The 17395-nt window shown below is 36.3% G+C and overlaps 2 protein-coding genes across 4 annotated transcripts; one reads left to right on the top strand and one right to left on the bottom strand.

The window, feature by feature from the left end:
* The first annotated feature begins 6183 nt into the window (after window positions 1-6183).
* LOC129801305 (serine protease filzig) lies at window positions 6184-16669 on the top strand. Of its 3 annotated transcripts, XM_055846198.1 has the most exons (7): window positions 6184-6548; window positions 8343-8597; window positions 8645-9242; window positions 9386-10369; window positions 10799-11650; window positions 11767-12080; window positions 15829-16669. In XM_055846198.1, exons 2-7 carry the CDS (start codon window positions 8353-8355, stop codon window positions 16427-16429), a joined length of 3594 nt encoding a protein of 1197 aa, XP_055702173.1. In that variant the 5' UTR covers window positions 6184-6548; window positions 8343-8352; the 3' UTR covers window positions 16430-16669. The 3 variants fall into 3 exon arrangements, with proteins under 3 accessions (XP_055702173.1, XP_055702175.1, XP_055702174.1); XM_055846200.1 differs by lacking the exons at window positions 6184-6548; window positions 10799-11650 and having other exon boundaries at window positions 7840-8597; window positions 8669-9242; XM_055846199.1 differs by lacking the exons at window positions 6184-6548; window positions 10799-11650 and having other exon boundaries at window positions 7840-8597.
* On the bottom strand, window positions 16483-17357 carry LOC129801318 (28S ribosomal protein S34, mitochondrial). The gene is made up of 2 exons (XM_055846221.1): window positions 17115-17357; window positions 16483-17048 (listed from the first exon to the last, which is right to left on the bottom strand). Exons 1-2 carry the CDS (start codon window positions 17304-17306, stop codon window positions 16656-16658), a joined length of 585 nt encoding a protein of 194 aa, XP_055702196.1. The 5' UTR covers window positions 17307-17357; the 3' UTR covers window positions 16483-16655.
* Window positions 17358-17395: the final 38 nt, after the last annotated feature.

Here is a 17395-nt window from a genome sequence, read left to right as displayed (position 1 = left end):
CATCGATTGGGAAAAAAGAAAGAAACAACAGTGGTAGAGGTCTGTAACATCTACAATCAAAAGATTACAAAACGTGAGTCATCATTTAAAAGAAAAAAAAACGAGGTACATAATATAAAACACTTTACGGATCCAAATATCAACAATAATGTGCGACTTTTTGCTCATTTCTTTTAACTGTGTCCACAAACGCACGAAATGCTTGCATAATTTCTTCGTTTTTATGCGGCTCACTATAGGCAATCATCGCCAACAAATTCACTGACACTTGAAAATGAAAGTGAAACTGAGGCGTCTCGAAGGTATGCACAACTGAATTATCACCTCCTTTTTGTCCAACTTCCTTGGGAAAATACCAGGAAATTTAACCAACTAGCTGCAATATCAATCAATTAAAGTGCAAAGATATTTTATAATATTCACATGCAATTTGAGGCTTCAATTGCATAGAAAATCTCCTCTGGAAAATCCAAAACAATCTGGGTCATGGAACTCTTGAGTATTTGAGTCAATACATTTGCGAATACATGTAAATAAATTTCCAGTTGAAGTCTCTCAAAAGCACTCTCACAGTAATCATGATTGGAGACTTTATGTGCTAAAAGAGTCGAACTTATGATCAATAAAACTAAAAAGGGATCCTACAGTAAGCGAAATTCAAATAGGGACGGACCTATATGTGGGTGGTGTGTAAGTCGGATCAACCTAATATTTTTTTGTATAATATAGGCAGGGGGGTGACATTAGCTTTGAAAAAAGCGACCGGTTTTAGTGCAAATTTTTTCCTGTTTTCGTGCACATTTCACGAGATATCTCCAAAACTACGTAGGTTGCCAATTTGGGGTTTTCAGTTGCCTATTTTATATTAAATTGGCTTTTATTTTGTATTTGTTTTATTTGCTAATTCATTCTACAATGACAGAAAATAGCTAATAAACTCAAAAGTTTTTTCGGCACGTTAGAAACATATGGGAAACAGGAAACGTCATGCCCCTGAATATAGGCCTATCCAACAATACTTTTTATAGTATTGACCCACGTGCACTTGCGTTCGTGAGTGCACGCCAGCCAAAATATGAAATTTTTAAGTGATTTAAAGCGAAATTCAAATTAGGGACGGTAATTATTTTATGTTGATGATGCTCGAGGTGGCACCCCTGAATAAGGAAATTTAGTAGTGAGTGTTGTGGCCTATGCTGGCAAAGTGTAATCATAGTAGTGAAGTTAAAAAAACAAAAGTCTTAAATATGGGAAGAGGCTGCACTCACGGAGAACGAAAAATGCCAAATTAGGGACTACAAAGATCTTGGGCAATCTTTTGCTGCAATTGGGAAGAAGTTGGGACGATCTAAAAACTATATTTGGCAATACCTAAAAGGTAAGAATACCTGCGGTTCGAATTATGGTCATTCGAAAGGCAATACGAAACTCACAAGAAAAGACCATTCAAGAATTCTTCGACTGGCGGCAACTGGAAATTATACTGCTACGAAAATAAAGGAGGATACCAAAGTACCAGTCACTAAACGTCGTATTCAACAAGTTCTAAGGGGATCGAATCACTTGAAATGGACCAAATTACTGAAGAAGCCGCCACTTAAAAGTCGCCATATTGAAGCCCGTTTGTCGTTTGCGGAAAAATACATCTCCATGCAAGGGCGTACCCAGGATTTTAGTTAGGGGGGGGGCTGAGTCTCAAATTTTGTTGGCCGGGGGGGGGGTATATAATTTTTATTTTGAAAAAAAAAAAAACATAAAAAATAAAATGAGATAAAAAGTATCTATATATACAAACTGGTCCTACTTTTCACGAGAGATTAGTCTATGCCCAATTTGTAGGTATTGGTTAAGGAACGATCATCAGTGTTCCTCGGACCAGTGCATTGTCTCCCATATTATTGGCCAAAAATAAAATTAATTTTTGGAAATTATTCGCAACTTTTTACCAAATAACTACAGCAAGGATGCATTCGATGCATTCCGTTAGTTCATATTTAATCTATATAGAATCAACTACCCGTGAAACATCTGATAAAGCCCTTTCCGATCCATAGAACACAGTGCATTTTTACTATTACACCTATCTTTATTCATTTGTGATAATAATAAACATAGGGTAAGTGTGCCAAATTGCGGCCAGCTTGCAATTTCGGCCATATTTTTTGTTCCTCGAATTTCCATGAATTTTTAGTTTTTACGTACTATTAAGATTGTACAATCCAAAAAATAACAAAAAATGTCGCTTCGACGAGCAAGATGATCTGAAAAAGACATTGAAAGAATTCTGGAAGGGCAAGGAACTATGAGAATGAAGGTGGCCGAAATAGGCCTCCAATTCTATGTCTACATTTTTATTCATTTATTCATTTCAAAATGTATTTAGAATGATTTTAGAGAAAATAAAGATGATAAACTCTGTGTAAAAAAAGAATAACAAAAATATTCTATTTTTATTAAAAAATATTACATTTCAAACTTGAGACTTTGTCGCTTTTATGCAACTATGCCGAAATTTGGCACACTTACCCTATACAAAAACATTAAATAGTGTTTTGGAGCTTATATTTTTTTAAACTTAATATGGAACATTGGTCTTAACATTTCGTTTTGTGAAGCCCTTCAAGGCAAAAAGAACTATCAGTCTTTAGAGAATTAATGATATGCTTCTGAAATTTGACATTTCTATTTAACGAAAATTTACTTAAAACAGATTTTTTTTTAACTTCTTTTCCAGCATAATAAAAAAAATTAATTCAAGTTCTTAGTCATAAAAAGAACAAGATTTAAACTATATTTTCTGCATTTTAACGAATTGCTCACCATGGTATTATACATCATACGCAAATTGAGTGATTTTAGATGATTTATTCCTGCGCAATTTTTATCCGAATTGCTGTCGGGAATGGATTTTTAGTAACTTAAGTACTTCAATTACTTGGGAAAAATAGTCCGACAGAGATGAAAATACATTTTGTTATTGTTTTCTTGCTTCGCGGAAGGTCATGCAAAAGTTTTGCTCAAAATGGCGGACGGAAAATTCGACATCCCGTCGAATTTGTTAAAATTGACCTCCTTCCTCTTTCCTGATTTGAATTCTAGTTGCTAATTTGTTTTCTTAGATAGTTATTCTATCTAAATCAATAGAGTTTGTAATGAATTAATGCAAAGAATTTAAATTCAGCGACCGTTAAGGCGTGTATTTGACAGGGGCTCCCCGCGCCCCCATAATAGATAAAAAAAATTCTTTTCAAAAAATTCATCTACTAATCTGTAGGAAACTAATCTCAAAATATGAATATTCTATCTCAAGTATTTATGGTACATTGACTGAATGGGTTAATTAAAAAAAATCAAAATTCAGCCATTGAGCTATATATGTTTTCTAATATTAAAAACGTTAATATTTCCTATTAGGATTTTATGTTTACTTGATCATAACTTATTCTATAAAACGAAACATGATGTAAAATGTTATGATTTTATATACTTAGGAGCTTGAATTAAATAAAATTTTTATTATGTTGAGAAAAAAAGTTAGAAAATATGCTGTTTTCAGCCTTTTTGACCCGCATAGCCCCTCAACAGATCAAAGTTCAAAGTCAATATACGACCACAGCTTTAATTATATTATTCTTAAATTTTACGTCTGACTGCTCCATTTGACGGCTTCAAATAAACTTTCGGAATCCTGGATGCTTTTTTTTAAACATATCGCCCGAGGAAATTAGAGGTCCATCACAAGTCCATCACAAGACATCTTAATCTTAAGGCCTCTACACATTCGGAGTAATTTTCAAAAAAAAAAAACAAATGCTATTTAGAAGGAAATTTTCTGCACTTCTCTAGATGGAAAAGTCACAATTCTGTCAAAAATACAATTTTTGGCGAAAACAGTTCCCAATGTGTATATGTTATTAAGAAGAAGATTATTAAAAATATTCTGTAGAATAATTTTAAGAAATTTGCTTTCTTCTCATATGGTCAACCGTTAGTGCCAAACAATACGATTTTTAGAAGACTCAAGGACGACTTTTCTAAAACATATTCTAACGCTATATTTTTACTTTCTCTGTGGATTTTTAGGCTTTCGTTTTAAATTCTTAAATATCCCTAAAATATGTGAAAAAGATTACGTGACAACTTCCTTTTTTTCAAAAAATATATTACTGAATAAATTTATTACTGAAATTACGTTAGAAAAATAAATCAAAAATAGTTACGAAATATTTGTTCATTTTTACACTTTTTTTAATTCTTGAATCTAGTACAGTACGGACAAGCGCCTTGTCCTGCCCCCCCCCCCAATTGAGTTTTTAATAGTTTTTGAGTTTTTATAAGTTCATTTTTGTATTGACCCTCTACAAATGAGCAGTAAAACATCAAATTTGAGAAGTGACTAAATTTACAACTTTAAAAAGCAATACAATTTTCATGAAAGTTTCGATCTTTATGAATTAAAAAATTAGGCCCATTTTTGGAAAGATTTGGATTTTTTTACTGGTCAAATTAATTTTTTTTGCTGAATAAATATATTTTTTGCTTTTGACTTGTTTTTGAATTTTTTTACGCTTCTAGGGGGGGGCAGCTGCCCCCCCCCCTGCCCTTAGCTGGGTACGCCCATGTCTCCATGGGAAAAAATTGGAACAAAGTGATTTTTTCCGATGAAAAGAAGTTTAACCCTGGATGGGACAGACGGCTTTAAGTATTATTGGCATGACTTGCGGAAGGAAAAAAATACTACGATGAGCCGAAACTTCGGGGGTGGAACTGTTATGATTTGGGCCGCTTTTTCATTTTATGGGAAGACACCAATTTGCTGGATAAGTACGAAAATGACATCTGAAAGGTATCGCGAATTGCTCGAAGATGTTCTGGTTCCATTTTGCGAAGCCCAACCCAGTGATGACGTCATATTCCAGCAAGATAATGCGGCTATTCACAAGGCAAGATTTGTAATGAACTGGTTTCAAGAAAAAGAATTGGAAGTTTTGGATTGGCCAGCCATTTCACCGGATATAAATCCAATAGAAAATCTGTGATTAAAAGGGATTAAATACAAAATATTGAAATTATTCTCATTGATCTGGTTTTTTCATTTTTATTTAAAAAATTGGCATCGTCCCTAATTTGAATTTCGCTTTAAATCACTTAAAAATTTCATATTTTGGCTGGCGTGCACTCACGAACGCAAGTGCACGTAGGTCAATACCATAAAAAGTATTGTTGGATAGGCCTATATTATACAAAAAAATATTAGGTTGATCCGACTTACACACCACCCACATATAGGTCCGTCCCTATTTGAATTTCGCTCACTGCACAGTATAGGAATCGAACCCGGGACCACTACGCAACAAAGCCAGTGTTTTCTTTATTCACCTACCAACACTCCATTAAAAAAAATGTAAAATAGGTATTACACAAATCAGACGTACCTGGTACGGCTCTGTTTCAATTTTATTTTCGTTATTGCAACTAAATAATGTGAATTGCAGACAATCAAGAGTGGATATGTTGTTAAAACATTGGTGTTACAAAAAAAACCTTCGGGAATCCCTTTTTCAACACAAGACACCACACAATCTTTTCTTTAGCCACCAAATTATCTTACATAAGACAATTGAAAGTCACGAAAGATCATTCTTGTAATATACATTTCAGACGCATCATAAGACATTAAACTCGATGAATTCCAGTGAGATTTCTGGCGCATGATGGATCGAAGCAGAAAGAGTGCATTGCACTTTTAGAATATAAAAAAAGCTAATAAATTCTTTTAGATGAGGCTGTAAAATTTATAGATGGCATTAATAATATACCATGAGATGATTAACTTTCTTTGAATTCGGTTGGCGTCAAAGTCTGAGTTTGGGTATTTGCTCAACCTTGGCCTGGCAGCCACTGCGAAAACCATGAATGAACGTACAATTGTGCAATTGTGGGGTATCCCAAAGTTACTATATGCCGTGCACTTCTGAGGAATTCAAAATCACACCAATCTATTCTTCAGTTCAACGCCTTTAGGTTGCGTTTACATAACATTTGCTCACTCAGCAAAATCCGGGAAAACCCCTCGCGGTCCTAGACAAACACAATGAAGGCGCGAAAAAGCGGGAAAATCATTTTGGAAGGGATCCTAATGGTTTTCTTTTAATATAAAAATCCCCTTACGGTATAAGATGCAATGGCAGAATGTGTTCAGTTGCCCTGGCATCGACTTCTAAAGAAATCTTTCGGCACGTCCGTCGCGGAATAAGGGAAAGTGTTTTGTGATTCGTCCACAAAAGTCGAAGAGAGACACAACGAAGAGAAAAGTGTTGGTGGGATTCTGTATAAATTCGACCGGCAAGTGAAATTTCGCTTTAGTTGTCTCAAGATTTGAGACTCGAACGGAATTTTTGGTTAGTGATCGCGAGTGAACCATCTCTTATATCTTCCTGGGATTACTTATACACCATTCATCTTCTTTGTCTTGAGTGTGAAAGTGAAATTTGTGCTCAGAGGAATATACCATCTTTGATCTTCAGAAATATTCTGAGGAACTAAAGGTTTGTCTAAAACTAAATACTTGGTTCTGGACTGTTGAACAGGAAATTGGCACTTTCTCTCCCATTATTTCAATACCAATGATCTCATTCCGTACTCTCAAGAGGAAGATCTAAGTGTTCAGCACTGAATCTTCTTCACACTTCACCTCACAAGTGAAAGGAACAAATAGCCAAGATCATTTCCTTCGATCATTGTCAACACTTTACGTGAACTTATAAGTCCCCTTCTGTACAAGTGATATCAGTGTTGAGCAACAAATTTTTTTTTGTAAAAAAATAACGTCGTTTTTGCGATCTCTTTTCGTCAGATCTCTTTTCGTCGAAAGTGAAATGAAGAAAGTCACAACAGAATGTTTATTCAGTGGCGCTTAAATACCTTAAAAATGCATAGACGTAATACGGAAGCTTGTTTTAAAAAAATGATCAGTAATTGTTAATTCTCAAAAAAGAGAAAAACTAAAAGAAAATAAAAATGTATACCATTTGTGATTTAAAAAAAAAAAACTTTTTAACCCTTAAACGACGAGACACTTTTTACTGACTGAAAATCAATAATAAAAATTAAACTGAGAAACATAATCAATGATAAGTCTTAAATCTAACCTTGGAAAGTCCAACAGAGTCTGATTCGGTGTATTTTGTGCTTCTATGAACGATAGGGACAAAAATAGCCCAAAAATTCAAGTAATTTTCCTGACAATACCAATGAATAGTATTTTTCGCTTTAATGAAAAATATTACGTATGAGTATTGTAGTTTTTATTTCCAAAAGGGTTTTGCTTAAAAAAAATTGGAAGTATAAAAAATAAATAAAATCAATTATGAATTTGAGAATTTAAAAATTCGCCATTTTTGAGCTTAGTTATTTACTACATAGCAACTAGCTAGAGATTTGCAAAAAATATTCTACATTCCTTGAACCTTCTACTTTACGATTATGTACAGATATAAGAAAAAAAATAACTTTAAGTAGTCAAGAAAAATTATTTTCTTTATGGGACACCGGTGTTCCAATCGTCCAAAAAGGGTTAAATAGCAATTTATGCATCGCATTAATGAGTGCTACATTTCAGTTTTAGTTTTATATATATTTTTTTTTAAATGTTTGTTACCTTTTATTCGATAAAATTTAAAACTTAGAAGGCATACAAATATAAAATTTTTTTGTAATTATTAAAACTAAATTCCTGGGATTATACTTTACTACTAAAATTCCAATTTTCTAGACTGAATTTCATTTCAGAAAAAAAATTGTCAATCACATAAAGAAACCTAAATTATGGTTGAAAATATCATAAAAGACTCAATAAACATGTTTGTTTTACTTGAATGGCAATAACACTCCAGCAACTATGACTCAATAACGATGAAGAAAGTTTGAAGGTGACTATCGAAAGAAAGTAAAAGTAAACCGAAAATGAGCATCTCTTAGATCATCGTTTAGTCATAAAACGAGTTTGAACTGAAGTGCGCCTATAATAAAGGCACGATCGACTGAAATTTGCACTACGATTGCAAATAGTCCAATTGAACGAGTTCCAAATTCATAAATATTCACACGCTGACTCTCACTTCTTACTGATTCTTCTTCCTCTGTGTCTTCATGTTTGCTCTCTTGGTACACAAATACCAAGTATTATTTCCCACCCACAGAGGAAATAATATGCAAAAATACTTGGTGAAAATTTCACTTTTGCACCCATCAACGGAAAGTTACAGACAACAAGATCTGAAAAAGGTGTTTTACACCATCATCTTACCATTTTGCATTCTTTTTGTTTCTTTCAAATGCAGACACATAGACATGGGGAAACTCCTCTGCATTGCAATACTTGGGTGTCTCACATTGGCACCAAACTCATGGGCCAATGAGGGACAATGGGCTTGGAGTACATCCAAGGATGACCAGAAGACTGATAAAGTAGATTTGCTCATTGGTGAACAAAAAACCCCAATTAAGCGATCTTCATCAGTAGACAATGAGACACTTGTAGACGAATTAGTAGATTCAATTCTCTCATCAACAAGACAAGGAAGGAATCTTGATGGGTAAGTAGAAAATAGCCTTTATAAAACATTCTTCATTTGATCCCCAGTCCTTTCAATTTGAATATTTCAAGTTATGATGAAGTCTACAGCGATCCAAGTGTTAAAGAAGCCATACAGAATGGAGATGATGTTGAAGCTCGTAACATCATTAAAGACAAACTATGCAGTTTGGGCCTAATGCAGTGTGATTTCGAAGATGTAGAAGGCAAAAGACCTTACTTGCATCCTGAAGACCTTATTTATGCTCAACCAGTTGCAATTCGTCCAGTAGGACGTCCACAACCCTCTGTACACTACAAACCTCGACCTGGACCTATTAGGGGACCAGGTGGAGGACCTCCTGGGGGACCCTATGGTCCTCCCAAACCTATGCCACCACCGAGGAAAGTGGGCTATGCACCTGGTAAACCTCCTGGTTACGGACCACCAGGGAAACCCTATCCTGGATCTTTTGTATCAGGACCTGGACCTATTTATTCCAGTCCACCAGGAAATGTTGGAAGTTCCCAAATTATCTATTCGCCCAAACCACCAGGCCCAATTTACGAGGGTGAATCTTCAGGACCTTATGATTTTGAGAGTCCTCTCCATGGAGAAAAAATTCACTATCAGCACGGAGAAAAAATTCACTACGAACATATTCAGGTAATTCCTTGACCAATTTTCAACAAATCCAAAAGAAATGAGAACCCTGATCTTTACGTATTTGCTAAATTTTCATTTCAATTATTATTTGATTTTCTAAGCGACACCTCGACAAAACTAAATTATTCACTTTTCCATTTCAGGATGGATCACCTTTCGGCAAGGACAAGCCTTCAATTCTGACAAATGCACCAGGTGGTTCAACCCACACTGCTGATTCATCCAATGTTCAACAACATGTTCATCATCATTATCATCATGCTGATGGTGGAATTGGAGAAAAGATCACAGTACCAGTGCCAGTACCAGTACCTGTTCCAAGTAGCAATACGATTGTTGGCAATGAATTTTCGCACTCCTCTCAGCTTGCTACTTCAGCTTCAAACGGATTCACACCTGTAAGTGGGGGCTTTGGACCTTCATACGGAGACATTCGACCAGTCAGTGAAAATATCAGAAATCCTGGTCCACAAACTTTTGGATCGGCAAACTCAGTTTATGGATCATCATCTGGATCTGGTACTTTTGGTAGTCAATCATCTGGAAGCTTTCAGTCGCCTCAAGACTACTACAAAAAGGAATATGGCTACAACGGAGGCTTCAATTCCGGTGTCAATTCTGGATTTAATTCCGGTCTCAATTCAGGACTTAATTCCGGTCTCAATTCTGGACTTAATTCCGGTCTCAATTCTGGACTTAATTCTGGATTCAATTCTGGACTTCAAGGAAACTATGCCCAGTCGCAGCAGTACCTATCACAATCAGCTCAATATCAGGGCTATAACACGGCTCGACAGGAAAATTTTGACTGCGTTTGTGTACCATTTGACCAGTGTCCGGCTAACGAAGTGATTGGACGTAAAGATGATCTAATTCTTCCTTTGGACCCAAGGAACTTAGCTTCAGATATCGAAGCTTTGTCCGACGAAGCAGTCATTACTGATGGAAATGGCACAATGACAGTGGTAAGGGTACCCAAAAAGGCTGATGATGCAAAAGAAGATACAAATAAGGAAGAAACAAACGTTGAAGATGCTAAAGAAGCTGAAGCTGAAACTAAGAAGATTAGCAAACGAGATGTGTCTGAGAAACAAACCGAAGGAGACAACAAAGCCAACATCGAACCGGTAATTTTTTTTAATCTATTTTTTAATATTTATTTTAACAGCTATAGCCTAATTCACACATATCCATGGTAAATACAGCCTTAAATCCAATATACTAAACTTCCTCTCAAAGTACTCTCTTGAATTCCACATTGCACATTAATACAAGTTCGTTACAGAACAAATTACAGACTTACATGACTGACGCATCAAAAGTTGTAGGGGAAAATATTAAGACAATGACCAATTGGAAAGCAAGAGAGCAAGGATAATGACTGAAGCCAAAAGCACACTAAAACAATACCAGTGAGCAAAATTAATAGCCTTTGACACGAAAGGACTGACTGAAATTGACCCCTAGACTCACAGCATCATAATCACACATAATGGAGCTTAGGGTCATTCAGGAACTTTTAATTAAAAAAAAACAAAAACATTGTATTGTTTTAGCGTCTTTTGGGTTTCAACGGCGCTAATGGGCTCAAGAAGAAGGTGGAACCAACATTTGGGGTTTCCTTTGGTCTACCATATCCAACCCATGGCTACCCATTGAACCCCTATGGACCCTACCCAGCACCCAATCCATACTTTGGTTCCATCAGTCCCAACGGTCTCAACCTCGGTCTTGTCAACGTCAATCCACTCGTATCCTTCCAAGTCACCAAGGATGAGTATGGTGAAAAGGTGCTTAAGCCTCTGGTCAATGTTCACGTGACCCCCAATGAAAATATTCTACATAAGGTGGGACATTTCTTCCACAACAAGAAGCACGGTATCAAGCAGGCACTTCACTCCCAGCACTACCATCACCATACACACTACCCCGCCCCACCAGAAATCTACCATCCTCACCATTATCACGATTCAGGTCCATATTACGATTCCCCACCTCCAAACTACCACCCAGGACCCTCATATTATGGTCCCTCTGGCGGAGGATACGGCTTCGCGTCTGGACCCAGCTACTTCCGTGACTCTGGTCCCGACCTCGACTACAATCCCTTCCTTTTCGATGGACGCAGTGCAAATGGAAGTGCTAACCAACAACAGTTGAAACTAGCTCAATACAACTACCAAAACGTCTATCCACAAAATCAGAACAACTTCCAAACCCCCGATACAAGGGAATTCCGTGCTGGATACGCTAATGAGTACAATTATCAAACCCCAACACATCCTATCCCAGCTCAGGCACCTGGGAATGCCCGGGGATCAAAGAATGTGGCCTTTCCAACCAGTCGTCGGAAACGTTCAGTCGAAGACAAAGATACCCCTGAAGAAAGATCTCTTAACACGGAAAAGGTAGACACATAATCAACTTCGAGAGTCTGAGAGAGGAAATTTATGTTTTGTGCACATTATCTCCTATCGAGCTATGCTAATGAAATTACCCCAATTCTCTTCTTTATCTTCAACAGCGACAAGCTTTCTACCGCCCACCGCAGCAACAGTTACTGCAACAGCAATGTGGTCCGAGAAGTGTTTGCTGCAGAAGACCAGTAAGACCCCAGGCACCAATTCGAGGACCGTTTGGTCAATGTGGAGCTAGGAATGCTCAAGGCATCAATGGACGTATCAAAAATCCTGTTTATGTGGACGGAGACAGTGAATTCGGTGAATACCCGTGGCAAGTGGCTATCCTCAAAAAGGATCCTAAAGAATCTGTATACGTTTGCGGTGGTACCCTGATTGATCATCAACATATTCTTACGGCAGCACATTGCGTAAAAACGTAAGTTACTTGGTAAATTTAAAACAAATGGTCGGGATTTTCAGTTTAAACTCTTTTAGTGTGCGAATTCTATCAAGAAAGCTATGTATACTTGACAAATTCTTCCATCGGAAATATTCTTTATTCTTCAAATAATACCGTATCAAAGGGCGATCAAAAAGAATCGGAACGGGATTTAAAATCTGGAAAAGGGGTGATCAGCTATTGAACATCTAACCTATCTTTTTCATTCTTTACCTGAGCGGTCAAAGGTGCTCTCTTAAATCTCCCTTAATTCCTGCTCACTTTTTTTTATCCTAATTGCCCTATAAATAGAGATCCCTCAAACTTCTATTACAATATTTCCTGGATTTTCTACTTACAGGCAATTCTTTTCATCAACTTTTCAAAGATCAATCCTACTCATGTTCGTCCTTCAGAAATCTTTGTCTCTATTTCCTATCCTATAAATAAATTCCTCTTGTAACATATTTTTCTTCTAATTTTACTTACAAAATCTCTCAATTTCTGCAATCTATCTCTTAGCGTCCTTTGCAGCAGAATTCCCTCTAAAAACTGACACTTCTACGCTACTTTTCTATCTGGCAACTCCTAACTATAAAAGCAACCCAAATCTATAAAGGCTGACCCCCATAATTTTTTTAAAAAATTCTAAAAATGGCCATAACTTCGGTTCTAATTGTCAGAATTTAAAAAGTGATGGCTTTTTGGAAAGCTTTCGTGAAATGCCACTTTCGCTTCTAACATCGCAAGTTCATAAAACCACCGCTAGGGGCGCTATTTTTAAAAAGATTTTATTTTTCAATTTTCTAAATTAAATAACTCAAAAATTCCTTTGTGCATCGGACTGAAATTTTAGTATGTTGTAGCCCTTGATTATACCTATCAAACAAAAAAATACTTAAGTCGATCCATAACCCCTGACCCGAGCTATAAGGGGTCAAAGTTTGAATATTGACCGGCCTCTATCTCCGGTTCTAATTAACATTTTGAGCTAAGTTTTGAGTTTTTGGTTTCGCCTCGATGAGCACTTTCAGACGGAAGTTCAAAAATTCACCACAAGTGGCGCTGCGATAGCGTCAAAATTCATCGAAATTCAAAGTAATTTTTCTCAAAAACGGCATTGTGCAAGTTAATGAAATTTTAGTATGTTGTAGTCCAGTCTAGGACGTTTCCAAAATGGTGCGTAAGTGCGCAGTGGTTTCAATAGAACCGGAGATATTAGGGGTCAAAGTTCACGAAATTCAAAAAATCATATCTCCGGTTCTATTTGACCGATTTTGATGAGTGAAGGCTTAAACGAAAGATCTCACCAAATACTACAACTTTCTAGAACATTTAAACTTCGTGGGACCAACACCAGGAGCGCCACAGTCGAAAAACCAATTTCAATATCACATAACCTCAATTACCTGGACTGTCGCTAAACCGATTTTGATGATTACTTCGACATAATTGTAGAGGACATTTGTCTCTACATTTCATCCATACATTATTTTCTGATCAGACTGCGCTATCTGTCCGATTTTGTCGTTTAAGTGTGAAAAAATTGATTTTCCCATAATTACGCTTTGAAATCACTCAGATGCCAATTTGACTGCCCTCTACTCCACCAAGACACTTAAAATAGGGTTTTAAATGGAAAGTCTCACAAAATACAACAATCCTTTGATGTAGTTGAAGTTCACCAAATGAACACTTGGGGCACTCTGGTCGAAAAAACGAGTTCAGAAACAAATAACCTCGATTATCTCGGCTTCTGATTAATCGATGAGATCAAGTTCTATGGCAAAATTATAGAGAAGATTCTGGTCTACATTTCACCCATATATCACTTTTCTGTCACTCCATCCAAAACTTTGATATTTTGGTTTAAATACAACATTTGTATAATTTCACGAATTTGATTCAAAATAACTGAATGGCGTCCCCCAATTTCAGCTCTAAATCGAATTTGCATACATTCCTAGTTAGCTCACATTAAGAATCTCACCTACATAAGCCGGTTAGGATTATCTGTCCCTTTTCTAAATTATTTGGATTTTTTTAATACGAATCCGCTATCTATTTTAGAATTTCACAAAAGTTCTTTTTCTCCAGAAATCCTTTTATTAAAAATGGCCACTTGGGGTAAAAAGTAACAAAAGCAATAGAGCAAAAAGTAACAAAAAAGCGAAGCAATTTCTGATGTTTCACGGCGAAAAGAAACGTTATTACAATGTCTCGCCGCTTGTTGTTTGCATTGGTCAAACGATTTCCAGTCTTTTGTGTGTTTTTTTTTTCTAAAATAGCTTGAAAAGCGCTTTTCTCGTTTTCTCACTTTTCTCGCAGAGAAAACGGTGTTTTACAAAGGTGTAGATGAATAAATTTTCTATGAAAATATGTCCTCTAGGTATTTTTTCAAATTTACGGAAGCCTGTAATGAAGCGAATTAAAATATGATACCCAATGTCTGGTATTATTTGCCCCAGCATTTTTGAGAATGGTCACAAAAATACCTTTTAGAAATCGTCTCGATAAACGTATTTCCTTACAAAATAGAGGAAAATTACTTTCACAAAGTTGTAGAGCAGTAAATTTCCTATAAAACTGCGCTAATTAGAAATTTTTGAAGCGCTCGAGTAGCTTGAAAAAAAAATATCCGTTTTGTGACTTTTTGCCCCAATCTCCCCCTATTATTTCCTTAAAACTTTCTTTCAGTTTTTTATAAATCGATTTTTTAATTAAAAAATCAAACCTCGCGAAAGCTCTTACAAACTTTTATCCCAATTTATAGGCCCAATTACATATCTACCTAATTATTTTAATGATGTTTATTTGGATATTTTTCTTGAAAAATTATTTATAAGTGTGCCAAATTTCGGCATAGTTGCACGCAAGCGTCAAAGTTTCAAGTTTGAAATGTAATATTTTAAATACAAATTGATTTTTTTTTATTCTTTCTTTTGTAAGAGTGTTGCTTGGAACCTTGTAAAGAGTTTACCGTCTTTATTTACTCTAAAATCATTCTTAATACATTTTAAAATGAATAAAAATATAGACATAGCTTTGGTGCCCTATTTCGGCCACCTTCTTTCTCGTAGTTCCTTGCGCTTCAGGAATTCTTCTAATATCTTTTTCACGTCATCTCGTTTGTCGAAGCTACATTTTTTGTTATTCTTTTGCATTGTATAATCTTTAGAGTATGTAAAATCTAAAAGTTCACGGAAATTCGAGGAACAAAAAAGGTGGCCGAAATTGCAAGCTGGCCGGAATTTGACACACTTACTGTGCTATCACACTTGCACATTAAAATTTTAATATGATTCACATTAATTGTCGCTGGTGAGAGTCCAAATGTGTAATTTGTGTGTTTAATCATTTTATATTCAAAATTTGATCCATTTGTTGATAAAAAGGTAGACTTGGCCCGCAAAATTTGATATAAATTGATTTATAGCAATAATGCGAAAAATTAATGCGATTTTCTTTTTAATTTTTTAATGTGAAAAATATTTATGCTTTAGGTAAATTTAAACTTATTTTTGCAGACCAAGTCCACTTCTTTATCAATAAATAGAAAAACCTCAAATATTAAGTGACTCAAAGACACAAATAACATATTTGGACGCTCACAAGAGACAATTAATGTGAATCACATTAAAATTTTAATGTGCAAGTGTGATAACGCTGTTACCCTATTACCTTAATTTTTGAGAATTTTCTCTAATGATAAATAGCTAAACTAATCCATTTTTTATTACCATAGGTACAACGGATTTGATCTGCGAGTTCGCCTTGGAGAATGGGATGTAAATCACGATGTGGAATTCTATCCTTACATTGAACGAGACATTATAGCTGTCCAGGTGCACCCTGAATACTATGCAGGAACTCTAGATAACGACATTGCCGTTTTGCGAATGAACCATCCTGTGGACTTTGCACAGTCGCCTCATATCTCACCAGCTTGTCTCCCGGACAGATTCTCTGACTACACAGGCAGTCGCTGCTGGACAACTGGATGGGGCAAAGATGCTTTTGGGGAATTCGGAAAGTACCAAAATATCTTAAAGGAAGTGGATGTTCCTGTTATCAGTGAACTTCAGTGCCAACAGCAATTGAGAAATACTCGCTTGGGCTACAACTACCGTCTCCATCCGGGATTCCTGTGTGCCGGAGGAGAGGAAGGCAAAGATGCGTGCAAGGGAGATGGAGGAGGTCCCTTGGTGTGTGAGAAAAATGGATCCTGGCAACTAGCCGGAATAGTATCCTGGGGAATCGGTTGTGGTCAAGTCAACGTGCCCGGAGTTTATGTTAAAGTATCATACTACCTAGACTGGATCAATCAAGTTACCAGGAGATTCTAAGCACTCCTCATTGAATTATTGAGAAGTTATATTTTTTAGAATTATTTATTTACTACTAATCCAGTGGATGTCTTCTGCCAAACAAGACATTACTAACCATAATATTCTCTCATACTCTTTGACTCCACGTGACCCAGGGGTAATCATCCTGGTCACGGGATGTCGGAGACAGACGTGTAATGCTTAAAAGCATTTTAGTTTGTAAGGTAAAAACTCAAATAAATACCTATTTACTTTCAACATCTCTTGATGGATATAATCGAGGATTCACTGGTGTTCCCAATCCCATTTTCAGTTCTACATTGGGTGTCTCTCCTTCCTCTACTAAGCGGTAATTTTTGTATCCATATTTATTGATTATGAGCGGTATCTGTGGATTTTCTTGTCCTGTTTCCTCTTTCAAATATTCACGAAGTAAAGGAGGCGCATCAATGAATCTTGGCAGAATCTTCTCTTGCCTGGGAGAACTTTTCCGGCAATATTCTGCTTCTTCGTGCTTTGGGATGAGTTTATAGTCCGCCTTGTAAGATGTTCCCATTATTTCTATTGGTTTAGCCATCACCTTTCCTCTGTGTGTTTTCTCCACCCAAACTTTCACTTTCCTATCTTGCAGAGGATCCTGAAAACCAATTCAAACACATTAATCTCAAAAATCTTTTCTAAAATCCAAAACAATTGTACTAACCTCACTTTTTGGAAGTGCCTCGACTTTAAGAATCCGATAGAAACACGGCTCAGGATATCGCTCAAACATACTTCTCGTCACAACTCGACCAACACCGAAATTCTTCAGGCTCCCCACGAGCTCCCAGAGAGTTTTTCCCCGGAAATCAGTGGTTCTTCCGAAGTATTTGATAATTTTAGGTGCTGCTTCCATACTCAAAACGGCCCGCGGACTTACTTTGACAACCCCTGACTGAGCGACGATATTTTTTGATCGATATTTTTTGAACTCAGCAATATATC

Source organism: Phlebotomus papatasi, chromosome 2 (assembly GCF_024763615.1).
Source record: "Phlebotomus papatasi isolate M1 chromosome 2, Ppap_2.1, whole genome shotgun sequence".
In the NCBI taxonomy this organism is placed as follows: domain Eukaryota; kingdom Metazoa; phylum Arthropoda; class Insecta; order Diptera; family Psychodidae; genus Phlebotomus; species Phlebotomus papatasi.
Note: the sequence above shows the minus strand (reverse complement) of the source record. Positions and strands in the feature narration are given on the sequence as shown.